We start from the raw sequence: 18457 nt of genomic DNA, 5'->3' as shown, positions 1-18457 counted from the left end.
GATATTTAGTCCTTATTTGGGTTCAGAAAACAACACAAAATATAGCCCACAGTCAGTGAAAACCACTTATCTGTGTTTGTAATCTTCAGCAGCACATGTAGCCTCTGTTAGACAGTAATTCCATCATTCCCAGTTCATATTAGTCCAAAAGGCGAACTCAAGGAAGAAAGCGGAACCGCTCGCGCTTCAAACTGCCTCGTAAAAAAGGCACAGAGTAGATTCTGCTCTACTCCATGGCTTTTTGCTGTTCATCAAAACCACAAGGTTTGTTTGAGCCCGGATCGACGATGGCTCTTTATGATACTGTATGTATATATAAATCCACTGTAATCTCTCGCTGTGTATTTCAAACGTGGCGGGTTTTTTGTTTTCATTCTGGCTTGTTGTGTAAGCGAATGACATATCTCTGTAAACCAATAGCGTTCAGCTGCACGTCTAGCTCCGCCTTTTGGTACCTTTTCTCGTGTTTTGGTACCCTTTCGAAAGGGTGCTGAAAAAGTGGTACAGTACAGTTCGGTTTGGTATGCTTTTATGGCCATTTCCACTGTCAAAAGATGTACCGTACCGTACCGTACCACTCAGTGGAAACGGGCCATAACTGTCATTTTAACGTGATCAAGTGATTTTTTGGCGATTTATTTATTTATTTTTCTTCATCTGAACACATTTAACTCTATCATAACTGCAATATTTACACTCCTCCATGAATTGTATAGCAGTGGTGACTGTATGGGCTACTTTTCGCTGTACTTCGTGACATAAAAAGAATACTGAATGTTGCTCTGTGTCCATGATGGAACTTGCAGGCATTTGATAGACTTGTCCCTCACGCCTCATTTCTGTCGTCTGTTACGGTAAGCGGGCTGTGTGCACGCGAGCAATACACTTATTTAAATATTTAAATATATTATAATATTATGTAGGCACATTTATACATATTTTTAAAACTTTTAAAACAACCGTAAAGCAAAACAGAAGTATTTCCCACGTAAAAACAATCCAAAAGTGTATTTACGTATTTATTTGTTTATAATATATAGCGTGCGTTATAATATAATAAACAGAGAGATTAACTCTTTGTCATGGACCATATTTCTAAAAATAAGCGAGAAAAGTTGTCTGTAGCAGGGTGGTGCTGACGTCACAGACCAGCGCCCCGAGGGCAGTGTAGTCCGTTTATAGCCTAATGTTAGCTTTTCAATTCTTGCGCTTCCATTTAAGATCCAAAAGTGCTTGAAGTTGAATTTTCATGTGAGGATTATACGGCTGGACAAAATGTTTAAGAGTAATGAACTGTGTTTGAACACAGAGCTTATTATTTGCAATCTTCAAAAAGCCTATGGGAAAATCCTATAGGGATTTTATCGAGGGAACCAGTTTTATGCTAGCAGCCGATTCGACTACAAAGTGACATCATAGTTCCTCCACTCTATGCGGTAGGTGTTTTTTTTTTTCAGGAATCTGAATTTTTTATTTTTATATTTTTACTGTTATTGGTTTCAATAACAGTTAACAATAGAGTGCAGCATCAAAGGTGAGACATCTGACATCTAAAAAACTTACAGATCATCCAGATTTCTGCTTGAACCAAGAAAAATGGGACTTTAAACAGAGTCTATTGCTTTGTGTTGCTGTCTTTACTGCAGATTAAGTTGGTATGGACTTGTCAGTATTTGTCAAATAAAGATTTCAGATGTTTACACGGGTGCTCAACATTTTTTTTAATGTCAGAATTATTATTATTATTATTATTTTGTGTCCTGAAGAATAAAAAATAAATAAAACGGTGTGCGTTTCACTGTGGTTCTATACAGTGGACAGCTGATTCACAAACACATTCACATTGTTCACATTCTACTGCTCAGTTGTCTGCCATTTTATTTCTATAAAGGTATTTTATTCATGAACATAAAACATTTATGTCAATTTAATATTCAAATTGAATTAAATAGAATAACAATGTTGTATGTGACTCTTAATAATCAAACAAAAGCATTAAAAAAATTACAATTGCAAAAATAACACCAAGAAGACTGCATTTGAATTCAGTATTAATAGATTATGAATTTATTTTAGCATTATTAATTAAAATGCAGTATTAATATCAAATTAAATCCACCCAAAGGTGGCGGTAGGACATAATTTCTTCATTCAAATGGAGAAACTGAACAAAACATTAATAGATCAGTAAATAATAAACTATGAAACTGGTTGCATTTATAAACATACTTACCAGGTAATATAAGAAGATTTAGTAAAGAATTGTACTCATGCTGGAACATTTACATACAACAAATGATATAAATTTATATTCAGAGCAGCATTAAAGTAAAAATAAATCCATTATTGAGGAAATAAACCTAATTAATAAGTAAAAAGGTTGCAAACATATGCTTTTCTTGATAAACAATAGCTTATACATATTCTTAATAACATCAAACTCAGAAAGCAGTTGTTTATTAAAAGAGAAACATTTGGACACATGCCCAATACCAATAATAGTCTTAAATCAGATCATGCAATGTTAATATTTTTATTTGTACATTTTCCAGAGAAGTCTCCCATTCATTCAAAGGTAAACCGGAACTAAAAATACACTGCGTTGTCGATAGGGGGAAGTGAAGCGACGTCATTGTGAAAAGGGTCTAATGTGCAGCTACTCCGGTTGTGCAGGATGATACTATTGGTCAATGGACGGGACACTTTCATTTCAAGGGGGAACTTTCTCTCCGATAGAAAAAAGTGACTTATTTTCAAATGCCGAAATACAGATCAGTTGTAGCAAAACAATCCTTTACAGTTCATGAAATACACCACGGTTGTCTGTGAAAAGGGCAATCATATATGATCTGACAACGTGCTTACTTCATATATTGTGTGCATAATTAGACATTTTGTGCTGTCCGTATCTGTACTTTTTCTGTGAACAGCTATGCAAAAAAATCAGCTCTGAGAAAAAATCTGATTTGAGCACTAAGCCTCGCAGTGTGAACGCAGCCTACAGTCCTGTTGTGTGGTTGATAAACCTGTTGTGCTTTATTCTGCGAGAACATGCCGTTTACTGTAAAACACACAAACACACACACACACACACACACACACACACTTTCTCTCTCTCTCTCTCTCTCTCTCTCACAAGTTGGCTGAATTTGCACGCTGTAGATTGCTCAAGCATAAGCCTCTAACAATTTGATGTTCATTAACTTACTTTCTTTCTTGATTTAATGACGGATCTGTACATACTGTACCGGGACGTGCAACTTCAAGGGTTCACGTACATTCAAAAATAAAAAAATGATAATCATCTATATCTTATGCTCCAGTACCGTATCTCTAAGGAAGTTTAAAATAGCCTTGCTAATTTCCCAAATTTTTCCCAACTGCCCCAATAATTCTTTCAATCCCCATTCTTGTTCTAATTTATACATTATTTCCTTCAAGATTTTCCTTTCTGACTTATATTCATTACATTTCATAAGGACGTGCTCTACATTTTCTGTTATATCGTCACATTTATCTGATAAACTTTTCCCCATTAAAGCAAGAGTGAAATTTAAACTACTATGTCCTAATCTTAGTCTAGTCATTAGCACTTCCTCTTCTCTGCATTTGCCTTTATAAAGGCAATATTATTATAATTATTTTTATTATATTATTATTGATTAACTTCCCTTCAGAACTGTTATGCGCTGGTCACTCGTCCTCTTGTTGTCCTTTGTGGGACTGCAGATTGGTGTGGCGCACAGGTGTCGCTGATTACCACTCACACCAGCGGCCTATAAATTTGAATCAGTAAAGGCTGCATGGAATGTTGAGGACGACAGCAGAATCTTGTTTTCTCTCAGTTTATTTCTCACCTGTGAGTTTCTTACTGAATTGAGAAAGCAGATGTGCAGTGAAATTCGATTTTAGATATATTGTTTTCATGTGAATTTTTTTTTCTTTGTATCAGGTTTTGTGCTACTAATAATGTGAATAGCAATGCTCCAGTGTCTTAACTAGTTCTGTCTTGTTTATTTCAGTAATTCTTCTGAACTCCAGCCTGCTGATATCAGCAAATGGTGGCCATGGTCATGGTGGTCATGATGATGATGATTACTGCAGGAGGACTTCTAGTGAGTTTTATGCCCCCCACCCCCCCCCCCCCCCCCCCCCCCCCCCCCCCCCCCTAAAGAAAAAAGATTTTCTTTAAGTAGATGAAATTTGTCCACTTAAGTTACTGAAGCTGGACTGTCCTTTCCTTACAGGAACTGTAACTGCGTGTGAGGGACTTGATCTGGTGTTGTCTTGTCCTAGTAAGCTGTAAAAGTGTCCCAATATATTAAAGCATTTGAGATAAATATTGTGGTTTTGATGTAGTGTGTTTTATTTTCCCCCTCTGTAGGATTTAGTAAGATCCACATACTTGCTGCAAACTATGGACGTACAGATAGAAGAACCTGCGTTGACCATCGTCCACGAGGTGAAATCCGAAACACCAACTGCATTTCACGCAACTCCCTGTACATTGTGTCCAGAAGGTATAGTGTGGTTTTTTTTTTTTTTTTTTTTTTTTTTGTTCCCCCCCTTGTGTTTTATAAGCATTACCCAACTAAAACAAACTGGCATGTCCAATTTAATCAAATGGGTTTCATGAATTGTTTGTGTAGCTGTGACGGACGTGGGAGCTGCACCATATCAGCCACCAACAGTGTATTCTCTGATCCGTGTGTCGGCACTTACAAGTTTCTGAGAGTCAAATACTGCTGCAAGCGTAAGTTATTGTGCCGAGCAGCAAAGTTATTCGAGATGAGTTAAAACTCTCATTAAGCCACAGTTTTAATTTTGCAGGTCGCAGGGGCTGATCTTGTGGATTTGACCTTTGTCAACATCTCATTGGGAACACAAAGAAGGGGGGGGGTTGGGGAAGTTTCTAAAGCCTTCCCTCATGAAGATTAACCTGATCACTAACTATGGTTAAACCATGATGGCTATGGATGTGCTGTAGTGTAACTGTAGCATTTTAAATGTTAAATGGTTAACCAAAATCTGATCTGTTCCACAAATACATGAACTTTCCCTTTTGAGTATTGTTCACAACTGGCAATATTATTCTTTGTGCTGTTTGCATTAAATAAATGCATTTTGACATGAAAATGTTGGTTCTGTTGATCTCCTGTTTTATTTAGTTAAAATATTAAGTTTTATTATCAAGGGTCTTTAGAAACCTGTTTGTATAAATGACATGCATTAAGACTTTGGTTAAAATATGGCCAAACTTGTTGAAGCTGGCAAACGTTACTTCAATCCTGCACAAACCTTTTCAAAAACAGAAAGATGAGCTGCTGCAAATGAAACCCATTGGTGCCAGTTCTGTTTAATCAACTTAAGTGACTTTTTCCATGAGTTAACCAAATATGAACCATAGAATGATGGATGTGTTGCTACGATCTTAAATGCATTAAATTTTTAGGCACAAGCTAGTAACACACACACACGCTTTTTGGGGGACAGACTTTACAACCATTACCTGTGGAGACCACTCTTTCTAAAGATTTCAGAGGTCTGATAAAAATAAGTATTTATACCTGAATTAAAGTAATGATTCAAACATTGTTCATGGTATTTCCAAAAAACTGAATGGAAATCACTTACTAGAAACTCATATGCCTAATACAAACACGCATTAGTTTATGATTTGTGGGGACCCTGCAAACACACATTCTATTTCGAATCTCACGTAGAGCTCTCGTGTTTTTCGCTATCATTCTGCACCCCTCACATTTTTCTGTAACTTATAATATAAGTGCAGCTTTGTCTTTCGTAGGAAAATATATCGAATTTTTAAGATGTACACTGTAAAAAGTAAAGGTGCTTTTAAGTACTCTGAGCACTCAAGGAACTTTAAAATGTATTTTAAGTGCCTCAAAGCTCTTTCTCTCAAAATGGGGTTCCCTGAGGAACCACTGACAGTCTTTGCAGTACTTGCAGGACCCTTTTGCAGTAACTGGGATCCTACAAGCACTTTTTGTCAAAACTGAGGTTCTGGAGTCACTGTTTCCTTACACGAAGACCTCGAAGCACTTTGGAAGTTATTGGAGGAACTCAATTTTCAAAAAAGAGTTACTGAAAGATCTATGAACTTATATAATGGTTCCTGGTGGATCTCTCCTCTAAAAGCTAGCACTTAAAGGAACCAAGAGATTTTATTTTGCCATAATTAAATAGACAATTGTGGAGACCAGAAAATGAGATGGATGTTCATTTACTTAGTTATTTGTGCTTTTAGAATGATATGAAATTTGGTGTTTGTTTTTCTTTTTTTGTGTGGCACTCACTGTGAACACAAGAATATCAATGAATAGAGTCTAAATGTTAACTTGATTGCAGTTAGGAGACTGACTGGAAAATTGTGAAAAAATTTGAAAATGTAAAAGTAATTTTGGAGGATAAAATACAAATGAGCCACAACAGGGGGGAAAAAAGAGACAAAAACATGCACAGGCTTGTACAATTATGAAAATTATAATTATTATAGGGGACTAATTCAATTTTCTGTCACTTAACCTCATTAGACCCTTGAATTTTGACATTTAAAACAATAATAATAACAACAACAACTGCTGCAATAATAATATTATTAATAATAATAATAATACATTTTAAGCTATTAGTATTATTGTTATTTTTTGGAAAAATAGAACTATATAACACAGTTCTTCAAAAATCCACTCATGAAAAATATTTAAGATATTACTAAACTTAAGTATATAGGCTATGGGCTCTGGTTTATTGATAAAGTATTCATCCAGTTTGTTTAGATAAATCAACAACGATAACTTGCTAATGAATGCAGTATTTTGTACATTTTAATTTTTCTGAATTAAATGTTTTTTTCATCTGTTTCTTGGATTAATGGAATGAAATTAATTGTGTTGCCAAATTTTTTTTATAAAAATTAACCGGAACTAACAAAATAATATAAACATGACGCGGATGCGCGCACTTGGGTCCCACCAGTCATCCTGCACGTGCAGGTGCAGGTCGCAGGAGCGTTTTCAAATAGCGATTTGTAACGGCTCCTTTCCTCCATTTCGTGACTGCTGTCATCTCTAACACACGGAAGGTGAGTAAGTTGGCAAAATAAATATACAAATTAGATAGGATTTGCACACAAATATCTACACTTACACGCATCATTATGTCATGTAACCTGTTTTAGGAACGTCTCGCGAAGCGATTGCTGTTGTATAAGATTGGGTAAACATTACTATTTTGCGATAATAACAAACGGCTGGATATACATAATCACTCAAATTACACGTCTACCTCACACAAATATAAATAATTTGATGTAAAATATTGATTTATGTCGAAATATTTTATTGTCATTGAACACGAAGCTTTTATGAAAGCCATTGCAAGCGACTGTTAATTTCAAATTAAACAGATAACGTTATACATTCGTACTTATTAGACGGCTTTTTTCCACAAATATATTTATTTATTTATTGTCTTCCCTTACATATACAGTGTGTAGCAAGTGTCTTGAGCAGGGTTGCTTATATTATTTTCTAACCGCAATGCTATCTAATATTCTTTCCCTATATTGTTTGTGAGTAATATTACGCATTTGTTATTATTTTTGTTTCTTAAACAGTTACCTGTGTGACAAATTGTGTCTAAGTTATGTACTTCAATACATTTTTTATTCATTCACACAAATAATGTACATAAAGCCTGCTTTTTTCCTTCTCAGAACATCCACATAAACCCTGAAATTGTTCAGTATTCTCTCAAACAGCCGTTTGAGTCACCTCAAATGTAAGTATTTTTTTAAGTAACTAACTGAATTGGAAATAAATGTAAAAATACTTCATTTAACAAACAATATTATTTGATAATCATTATACAGCTGGGTAACACTGAACTAATGACATTAAACTTTTACCTTTTAAGTGTCTAAAATCACTCATTTACTCATTTTTCTCATTTGCTTATTTCTGATGTATCCATATTAGGTGTAAATCATTGTGACATAGACTAGAAATTTAAAGTTTGCTGTATCAAATCCAGGTAGCAGAGGGCCAAGTTGAAACGGTCCGATGCACTTCACTTGCAATGCAGATCATCATTTCTGTACAGCTTTCTACTTACTGCTGTGGACATGAAAGGTTCAGCCTACTTTTTGCTCTGAATGAATGGCTATTAACATGGTGTGAAGAACAAAATCTGCTCTTTATTAACAATTGGAATCGTTTCTAGGATCGTCCTAGGCTTGCCCATGCTGATGGGCTGCACCACAGCAGTACTGCAGCTGAATTCCTGTTGGACAACATCTTCAGGATGCTTTGACTAGTTGGTGAAAATCCACATTTTAGCCATATAGACTCTTGCTCATCCCACTTTAATCACAGTAATGCATATCTAGCTAACTCCATAGAAACTGTCTGTTCCTCGTATTATTAGATCAAGAATTAAATTTACTATGTGTTCTAGAAAAAAATCTATTAAAAATCAAACCAGAAAAATGGCAAATAAGTGAAAGTTCAGTCTTCTAAACGTCAGGCCACTTGCACCTAAAGCACGTATTGTAAATGAACAGACAACAATCTTAATGCACTAATAATCCTAATCTTAATGTCTTACTGAAACCTGGCTTAAACAAAATGACTACAGTATGTTAGTTTAAAACGAAGCCGCGTTGAACTTGAATTTAATTAAAATATATTTATTATTAGATAAAGCAACATAATGCTTGGGTAATACATTTAAAATTAATAGTTGTTCAATTAAAATAATATTTATAAAGTGTCCACCAAATTATAGTTTTTTTTACAGAGTAGTGAGTTAATACCACCTCACAAATAAACATGGTTTAAAGAAATTAAAATTTTGTCATCATTTACCCACCTCTAATATGTTCCAAACCTGTTTGGTTTTCTTTCTTTAGTTGAGTGCAAAACATTAAAAAGACCAAAGCACATCAAATGAACAGTATTTAAAAAAAGAAAAAGAAAAATAGTAAACATATAAAAAAAAGTTTAGATTTTAGACACAAGACTGTTCCTTGTATTTGTACCAGATCTGCGATGCATGTCCACAACTTCATGCATTGTGTTAAATTAGGCTTTTCAGTCTTCATGTTCAGTCCATTATTCCCATGATATCAGTTCAGTTGAGGGAACGGAACCAACCCCGTGACGTCAGACACAGCGACATTCCAAAATAGCTGCACCCTAGCTCTAAAACTACAGTAAAACATGCCATTTTCTTCTAAATGGTTATGTTAATTGAGTTTGTAATATATATTTTCATTAAAGTAGAAAACAATTCGCAAAATAATGTAAACTTGACAGACTGCTTTACTTTCATTTATATATTTTAAAAAACAAGACCAACTTTATATTAAGGCACCTTAACCACAGTACTTAAAGTTAAATTAATAATATGGTACAATGCACTTATTAAGTACTGTATATACATGTTTTTACATTGTATTATTGTAAAAACTTATTGTTGAGCCCCGTAATATTAATTTCTGTATTTCAAAGGCCACTTACATTTAGTCCAAAAACAATATTTGACCTTCATGCATAATTGATTTAAATTAACTCATATAATTTTATCTTTATTTAATGTGTTTTTAACTAATGTGCATTCAACTAATGGTTAATTTAAAAAAAAGCTAATAACTACATTAAACTACAAATTATAGTGCATTATCTGTGTGAATGAGTGGGAAAATATGTGGGGTGCACTAAGGAGGGAGTTGTTTCAGACACAGCTTTTGTGTTGTCTTATTTCTGCTTGTGCTCAGATATTTGAGAGGTTTACATTCTATGGATTTTGCCTTTATTGATGTATATGGGCACTCTGCAAGCGGTGAAAAAAAATCCTTCTATATAAATTGAGACAATTCCTCATTTTATTGATGTTTCCTTTTGTTATTCAGAAATGTTCTGCATATCTTTTGTGAATATGTCTTGATAAGTAAAAAAAATGGCACTGGGAATAATGTGAATTTCCTTTGTTTTCATAACTTCTCAGGTTAACTACTTTTTTAATTTACTTTTATAGGGACACTTCCAATGTGAAGCAGTGGACAGCTAAAGATGTTGCTGGCTGTTATTGCTAGACATTATTTAAATTTGATTGTTTGCATTAAAATGTATATTACATTATTAATCATATTATGTGAATGTAATTGTGATGTATATTGATTAATAAAAGTAATTATTTATGAAAAATGCGATTGTATTTTTAAAGAATCTATAAACATGTATAGATAGAAAGATAGATACATAGATTGATAGATAGATAGATGTCTATTGAATTTGTGAATAAACATGTTTGCACAAACCATAAATTAAGAGAGAAAAAACAAGCATAAAAAAATAAAATGGTGCTTCAAAGCACTCAAGGTGGTTCCTGGTCATTCTTAATAAGAGGGTTCCTCAGAGAACTGCTCCTTTTGAAATGGTGCCTAGAGGTTCTTTAGAGGGTTCCACCGGCGTGGCAATGTGAAGAACCCTAAAAAGTGCCTCCATGAACCTTTTATTTTTACAGTGTTAATAAGAGGGTTCATCCAGGAACCCTTGAAGTTCCTTAAAGAACTGCCCTCTTTTGAAATGGTGCCTAGAGGTTCTTTAGAGGGTTCCGCCGGTGTGGCAATGTGAAAAACCCCAAAAAGTGCCTCAAGGAACCTTTCATTTTTACAGTGTAGGATGTCGTTCATATGTAAACATCTATTCGCGCGCGCGCACACACACTTTATATATTTTTTTAAATATTTTTTTCCAGGGTTTACAAATGCTATTGTGAGCATTAATTGCTGCCTATTTTAAAGCTCCATCAGTCACTAAATGACACTGATAATATGAAATCTGTCCATAGTATAAATGTGCAGGTATAACTTAATTTTCTGTCCTTAATCTTTTGGTGTTTCAACTATTAAACTCATTACTGCTCCCACTTACTAGCTCATAAGTGATGATGACCCCACCTCATCACTATGTTGAGGCTAAATGGCTGATTTTCAGGAAGCAAAGATTCAATTGTATAATACAAATATAGTAAACAAAAACATTGTGTAAAGCATGTCGAGTTAAAAATGTTTCATTTCACTATATTTGTATTGTACACTTGAATCAGTACTGGGCACTACATTGTTACTTGCTGGAGGATAAATGATACCCTTTTCTGTCTTACAAGATGACACCCTACCTGCAGCCTGACCCAGAGGAAACCTCAGTGACCCAAGCAGACAAGAGATGGAAGTGCGCTAAGAAATATAATTTGTCAAAAAAATGTTTAATTAAATAGTTTGGACTGAAGCACTGTTCATTTCTTTATTTCCTGAAATAAAATGAATGATTTGATTTTTACATTGCTTTATATACACACTCACACACCTTTCAACATGTAACATATTTTTTCCTTTACGTTTCTTACCTTAAGATGATGCTCGTGTGACTTTATTTGTCTTTGAAGATGGACCTTATACAGCTACTTTAGAATTAAAATAAATAAATAAAAGATTGTTTTGTGATACGATAGTGAAATTTAAATATGGAAAAGTGCAGACAAATTCTTGCACTGCTTGTTAGTTGAGGCAGAAGGAACTTCATCTGCATGCAGAACAAAAAGCACAAAAAGAACCCAAAGCTACCTGACAACAATCACTCATCATTACATCATTACATCATCATTACATCAGTGACAGATTGTGTGGTTTAAGTCAAATAACTCAACCACTGATGAGCCTTTATTAAAAGACAGACTCTAACTGGTGGGCCACAGCAGTTAGACAGGCCTCTGCCTCCTTTCTATTAGCTACAAGACACAGAATATTCTAAAGTGTTTAATACATGGCTCCAGTAATCAAATATTATGTTTTCAGAGAATGTTTCTGTGTTTAATTATGACTGGACAGAGTTATTCTAGCTCCAGAAGGATTACAATTTCTAAGCCTTATATACGAGTCAATACACATTTGTATTGTGGCCTTAAGAAATTAATGGCAAGAAAATTAAATGTATGAATGGTTACATAACATACTCAAGAAGGATGTTAAAGAGAAGTTAAATTTTTCATTACAATAAAAGGGAGGGTGGCATGTGCAATTTAATGAGCTAATAAATTTTCTTGTTATTTATTTTTTTCTTTTCTTATCTTATATTTCTTTCTTTCATTGATGCAGATGTGTAATCTGTCATTAAAACCTCCAGCTCCGCCTCTGTAAAGTGTGTTGCTTTTTTTCTCTCACCGTGACTTTCTATGTTGACTCGTGAATTCGGCGATCTACTGAAAATGCCTTCAGGTATTCGCCGTGCGCGCGCATTAACAATCTAGCACACACAATCTAGGCAAACCATATATGGTAACTAACTCCTTAGGAGCATTATCGCCACCTATTGAATTTCACAAATATGGTTTCCCATTTCAGTCATTATAGTATTTTTTGTATCGTAACGATCATTTTATCATCTCTGCAGTTTCTGAACTCAAATTATCTAAATAAAAAAATAAGTTAAAACACTTATGACTTTATTTACCTGTCCACATACACAAAGAAAACATAATAGACCATCTAATAGTAGGATAAAGTGTAAGAGACTAATTCAGGATCTTAATATTATCATACTTGGTTAAAATCACTTTGTTGTAAAATATAAAAAGCAAACAATAATGTGTCACATTAAAATGAGTTACTATAGTTAATTATTTAAACAATATATAATATATATTATTTTATCTTAACTGATCTGATTATAAACTATTATCTTTTACTAAACTGTAATATATAGATATATATTTATATATATAATTTTTATTATTATTTTAATTAATTATTAACAGTTAATTTGTTTGTAATGCTAAATTTGTTGCAACTATAATTACAACAAATTACCAGTACTTTATGGTTTAAAAACAATATTTTGCTTACTATAAATTACTGTAGTATTTAATATGGGAAATCATTGATAAAGAAGTCATTAAACAAATAAATACTATTAAATCGGTTGAGTAAAATATTAATATAGTGTTATTCATTTATTACATTTAAAAAGATTTTTATTACAGATGTAATATTGCCTATTTTAATTTGCTATTATTTGCTTCGTGATAAATGAATCCATTATATTAATGAAACCTGTCCAATTTAAATCATTCAGCAAGGCCAACAAACGAGTATCTGCTAAAGCACTTGATACTCGGTGGCAGGGCCGGCCCAAGCCTTCAGGGGGCCCTAAGCAGGATTTTAGTTGGGGCCCCCTTGGTGCAAACAATGTGACAAATTATCGTTGATCCTTGATTATTATTATTCAGTCACAAAACGCTGCCAAACAGTCAAAAATAGTGACAATAAAAAAATATTTTTTTAAAAATGGATAAATGTTAACATAAATGCATTTTGTAGTTCAAATAGCTTAAAACTATTTACATCAAATTCAAATTAAATCAGGAAGCATTTTGTAGACATATTCGCATATAGCATATTACTAAATATGTAGAAAAAAAAATTCAGTTTTCATAAATAATTATAAATTAAGTGAATTTTTTTCTGTAAAGTGAACAAATTAATCTGCCAATGAGATAAGTAAAATAATCTTATTTAAAACCAAAAACAATATTCTTTTATTTACCCTAATTGGCAGATTATTGAGCTTTTTTTATGAAAAAAAAAAAAAAAACACACATAATTTTGACAAAATCTGTCTAGAAAATGTTTATTGGTTAAATTTTTTTTTTTTTAGATATTTGGACTAGACAAAAAAAGAAGAAAGAAAATCATTTTTGCAGTGTATTTACCATCCATAGTTAATGGCTGTGTAATAAGAAATTTGAAACAAATGTATAAATCAGAAGCTTATTTTTTATCACCAAGTTTATGAAGCGTTTTGCTGCTGTGCCGTGCACTGTTGCTTCAATCACGATATCAGTGATTCTGCGATAAATCAACAGAAAACCAATCACAAATATATCATGAAAAAAATGCATCAAAAGTGAAAAGAAATTTATAAAAAAATGCAAAAAGGAAAAAATGCATCAAAAGGTTGATTCATTTCTTTTAATGACAGCATGTTTCTAAAATTGCAACAATGAAAAACAAGCGCTCCGCTGTCAAACAACTTAACAATGCTGATGTGCAAAGAGCAGTTTGTGATTGAAAATCACAATCATCTCTATCATAGCAGCAGAATCTCAATTTTGTGGAATATGCATTTAAGAAAACACTGTCAAAATAGTCAATTATTGCTTTCTAGTTTTCTGTAAACTTAAAACAACTTGATGAACTTATTTTATGAAAACATGGAAACATTTTATGCTTAGCCCTGGATTATTTTGAATAAACAATCATGCATTAAATATTTGTAATATTTTTTATGCATTAATATTTTTTCTTCAACTGATCAGAATGCTCTGAGAGGTGAGAACAGACTCCTCTGATCGCGTATGAAGTTTTCAGCAGTGGAGAACATCAGTTATTTACTCATCTATTTAAAAAGATTTTTTAATTACCCTAATATTTTTAGCCAAAATACCATCTACAAGAGTTTGCCAAAATCTGTAAGGGTTAAATAAACGCAAGGCCTTTTAAATTATATGTTCACCCCCTATTGATATCTTTATCTAATACATATTTTGGCGGAATTAAAATGTTTGAGCACATTTAAGTCACAGCACTGCCCGCGGGCACGCGCGAGCGATATAGCGAAGTGAAAGCGCATCTGTGAGGAAGAAACTAGCGGAAAATTCGGGGGAGCTGGATGTCTGAAACACAAATACCTTGGTCCAGCTTGGACAGAAGAATGTCCGTATTCCTGAGATTTCCACCATTGCAATGGCTCACCTGTCAGCGGTTTACATGACGCCGGTGTGTCTCTGATGATCTGCTGTTATGGGAAGCGCCTGGTGGTGGCTGAGTGTACTGTCTTTAAAGCGGTAATCTGTTGCAGTCAGTGTGAAAGACTAATTAATTAATTCATATCTTTTGTAAATTTAGATAAGTATCGATACGTGGCGCCAGAACATGTATCGCGGCCGGAAATAACATGATAAATGGGCATATGTTTTGTCCCACCCCTTATCCATAACCCAACAAACAAACATAAAATGAAAGTCACTCATTCATTTCGTGCACTCTTGGGGGCCCCCTGGTGGCCACGGGGCCCTAAGCAGCCGCTTAGTTCGCTTATGCCTTGGGCCGGCTCTGCTCGGTGGGTGATGGACAATGATTTTAAAACTTGAGAAAACATTTTAGACATGAAATTTTATCCCTGGTCAGTTTGTATGATTTTTGGTAAGCCGAATGTGGAGAAAAATTTGATCAATGATTTGATTATAAGAGGAGCTGTAATTCCGCGGAGCGGTATTGCCTCAGGAAATCGAGTATCTGTACACATTATTGTAAGTAGAAACTGTTTACCTGTTTTGGTTTTAGGTAATGGACCCACACAATCAATAATTACATGTTCAAATGGCTCTCCTATGACTGGGATGGGAAAAAGAGGAGCAGGTGGAATTACCTGGTTTGGCTTCCCCATGCATTGGCACGTATGGCAGGTGCGACAAAACTGCACGACGTCCTTCTTTAAACAAGGCCAAAAGAAATGTTTAAGTATCCGATTGTATGTTTTCATGATACCTAAATGACCTGACATCACATGATCATGTGCTAAACATAAAACATGCTGGCGGTAAACAGAGGGAACGACAATTTGGTATACATTATTCTAGTCACCATCGGTCTCAATGTTAGAGCACCATTTGCGCATAAGCAAGTCATTTTCGACAAAATACGCAGTTTTCTTTGAATCAATCTGATCTCAATCAATAATGGACTCGAAGCACTTTACAAAAGTATCATCCGTTTTCTGTGCAGCAATAATCTGCTGACAAGTTACGGGCAAACTCAGAGCATCACCATCAAAATTAAAATTTTCAGATTTTTCCTGTTGTTTCTGCATAGCTTTTGTATGTGGAGCTGAAAGTACATTATCAGAAAATACGGGTGCAATAAAGGAGTCTGATAAGTCAACAGAATCATCTCTCCGTGACATTGCGCTCGTCATTACGCATGCTGGAAAAGCATCTGCGTGGTTTACAGACAATTCGTCTGGACAAGAGGTAAGATTGGGGTGATCAGTAACTTCTAAAATAGGCATTACTTTACCACCGGCCAAATCATTGCCTAGAATAAATGAAACGCCTTTAACTGGAAGAGAAGGATGAATGCCAACTGACACAAACCCAGTGAACAAATCGCACTGTAAATGAACGCGATATAATGGCACATTAACAAAACCCATCTCAATGCCTTGGACTAAAATATTAGATCCACAAGATGAGTGTTCAGGCAGGGATAATGCATTTTCTACCATGAACGAGTGAGAAGCACCTGTATCACGCAGCAGCACAATCTCGCACTGATCTTCAGGGTTGCCAGATAATGAAATTAACCCCTTGAGCAAGAATGGTTTATAGCTCGGATCAGTATTCTCGTCATTGCTGTTAGTTAGAATAGATTTAGCAAACCCTACACTTTTAGATGGTTGTTGCGGATTTTTTCGCTTCAACATAGGACAATCTGCTATTACATGCCTCTGTTTATGGCAGTAATAACACTCCCTTGCCTCTTTAGGTCGAGAAGTAGCAGTCGGATTACGTGGGAAATTGGACTGGACAGACTGAACAGTGGGATTTTTATCTGATCGGGCTGGATAGAACACATTTTTGTGCGTAAGCACAAATTCATCTGCCAACACAGCTGCTTACGACAACGACATAACTTTTTGTTCATTAAGATATACCACCACACGTTCAGGCAATCTATTTTTAAATTCCTCGAGTAAAATTAATTCTCTTAACAAATTAAAGTCAGTTGCCTTGCTCGCATTACACCATTTGTCAAAAAGAACGCCTTTTTCTCGCGCATACTCAACAAAAGTTTGGCTAGAAAGCTTTTTATGATTTCTAAATTTCTGTCTGTATGCTTCAGGTACGAGTTCATAAGCGCGGAGGATTGCTGATTTTGCAGTATCATAATTAAGGCTTTCCTCTAAGGACAGAGTAGCAAAAACCTCCTGTGCCTTTCCAACCAATTTGCACTGGAGAAGTAGGGACCATGACTCTTTAGGCCAACGAAAAGAAGCCGCGATACGCTCGAAAGCGCTAAAATATGAATCGACTTTGGATTCCCTAAATATTGGTACGATAGAAACATACTTGCTTATATCGAAAGTGGTTGAGGTTGGATCGCCCATCTGAGCAACAGAGGTCTCAGCACGGGTGGGCTGCGCAGCCACTTTAGGAGTTTTCAAGGCCTCCAACTCCAGCTGACGCAGCTTCACCTCTTTTTCGGCCGCAACTTCAAGCCTGCGGATTTCGAGCCTCAAGTCCATCTCAGCCTGACGCGCTTGTGCCCTTTCCTGTGCCTCAAACTGTAAACGGGCCAGGCGGACTTTTAAACGTCCATCCTCTTTAGACCCAGAATAAACGGGGGAAAACGGATCGAAAGGCGACAGTGCTGGCTTGACTTCAGTGTCCGCAGCCGCAGCACCGCTCTCATTTTGCCCTTCATCCGGCTCATGTGCACATGAGCTACGCGTGCCAGCACCAAGAAACTCAGTTTCTTCTTCTTCCACAACAGGCATTATGAGAACCTCTAACTCAACCAATCTTTCATATAATGCACTCTTAATATTTTTCTTAAGAGCTTCTTTCACAATTTAAATTTTGAAATGATCCGCTATTTGCAAAAAATCATCTTTTCTACAGCGATCGAATTGTTCTATGGTTGGATTATTAATAAATGTCTGTAAATCAAACAATGCCATCCTGTTTATCCTTGCACCAGAAATAATACAGAGAGAATTGTGTACATGTGTGTTTACCAGAGCAGCGCGTCCCGCGGATTGGGCCTACTATGGGCCTTTGTAAATTAGTTGGTTGCTTTTGCACTCAAACTATCAATATAAATATTTTTAACTGTTTTAAAATGGGTAAATTAATCCCGGACGAGCCCCCATAAATGTTACAAACCCCTGATGTTAGTCCAGGGGATGGTGGGGTTTGACATTTATTTGTAATTAAAATATATTTGTACAAACAGTAAATAAGTGCTAAAGACAACCAAAATAATACCAAAATTGTGATTTTTATTTATATTTCCCAAAATAAAGAAAATAAAGTAAGGCAAAATCTACTATTTACAATATTTACAACACTGAAACAAATACAAAGACAGGAGAGCTGGCAGAAGGGACATGGGCGGCGCTAAAGAAACGAAAAGAACAAAACCCTAACTAAATCTAAATTCCCAGAAGCATCTAGCTAACTAACTATGTGAAAAAAAATAATTAGCACGCGAAGAGTCTTCCGAGTCCTGACTGTCTACTATCTATCCAAAAGTATAAGGGGTGGCGCTCGCCCCTAACCTAATGTACTATACAGAAGAGTAGTCCTAAGTGTT

At 35.0% G+C, this 18457-nt stretch overlaps 1 protein-coding gene across 1 annotated transcript; it reads left to right on the top strand.

Moving 5' to 3' along the window:
* Window positions 1-233: 233 nt before the first annotated feature.
* Window positions 234-4844, top strand: LOC130215763 (L-rhamnose-binding lectin CSL3-like). Its single transcript, XM_056447609.1, has 7 exons — window positions 234-264; window positions 3794-3859; window positions 4023-4115; window positions 4248-4295; window positions 4385-4520; window positions 4650-4753; window positions 4831-4844. The coding sequence occupies exons 1-7, from the start codon at window positions 234-236 to the stop codon at window positions 4842-4844; spliced, it is 492 nt and encodes a 163-aa protein (XP_056303584.1).
* The last annotated feature ends 13613 nt before the right edge of the window (window positions 4845-18457 follow it).

Source organism: Danio aesculapii, chromosome 22 (genome assembly GCF_903798145.1).
Source record: "Danio aesculapii chromosome 22, fDanAes4.1, whole genome shotgun sequence".
NCBI lineage: Eukaryota > Metazoa > Chordata > Actinopteri > Cypriniformes > Danionidae > Danio > Danio aesculapii.
This window is presented reverse-complemented; position numbering and strand designations above follow the sequence as displayed.

What these genes read in the sequence shown, in the direction of transcription:
- LOC130215763 (XM_056447609.1), top strand. Translation starts at nt 234, where the DNA reads ATGGCTTTTTGCTGTTCATCAAAACCACAAG. An exon ending in TCTGGTGTTGTCTTGTCCTA is followed by an intron (nt 4,296 to 4,384) that starts GTAAGCTGTAAA and finishes CCCCCTCTGTAG; the next exon opens with GATTTAGTAAGATCCACATA. An exon ending in CTGTACATTGTGTCCAGAAG is followed by an intron (nt 4,521 to 4,649) that starts GTATAGTGTGGT and finishes TTGTTTGTGTAG; the next exon opens with CTGTGACGGACGTGGGAGCT.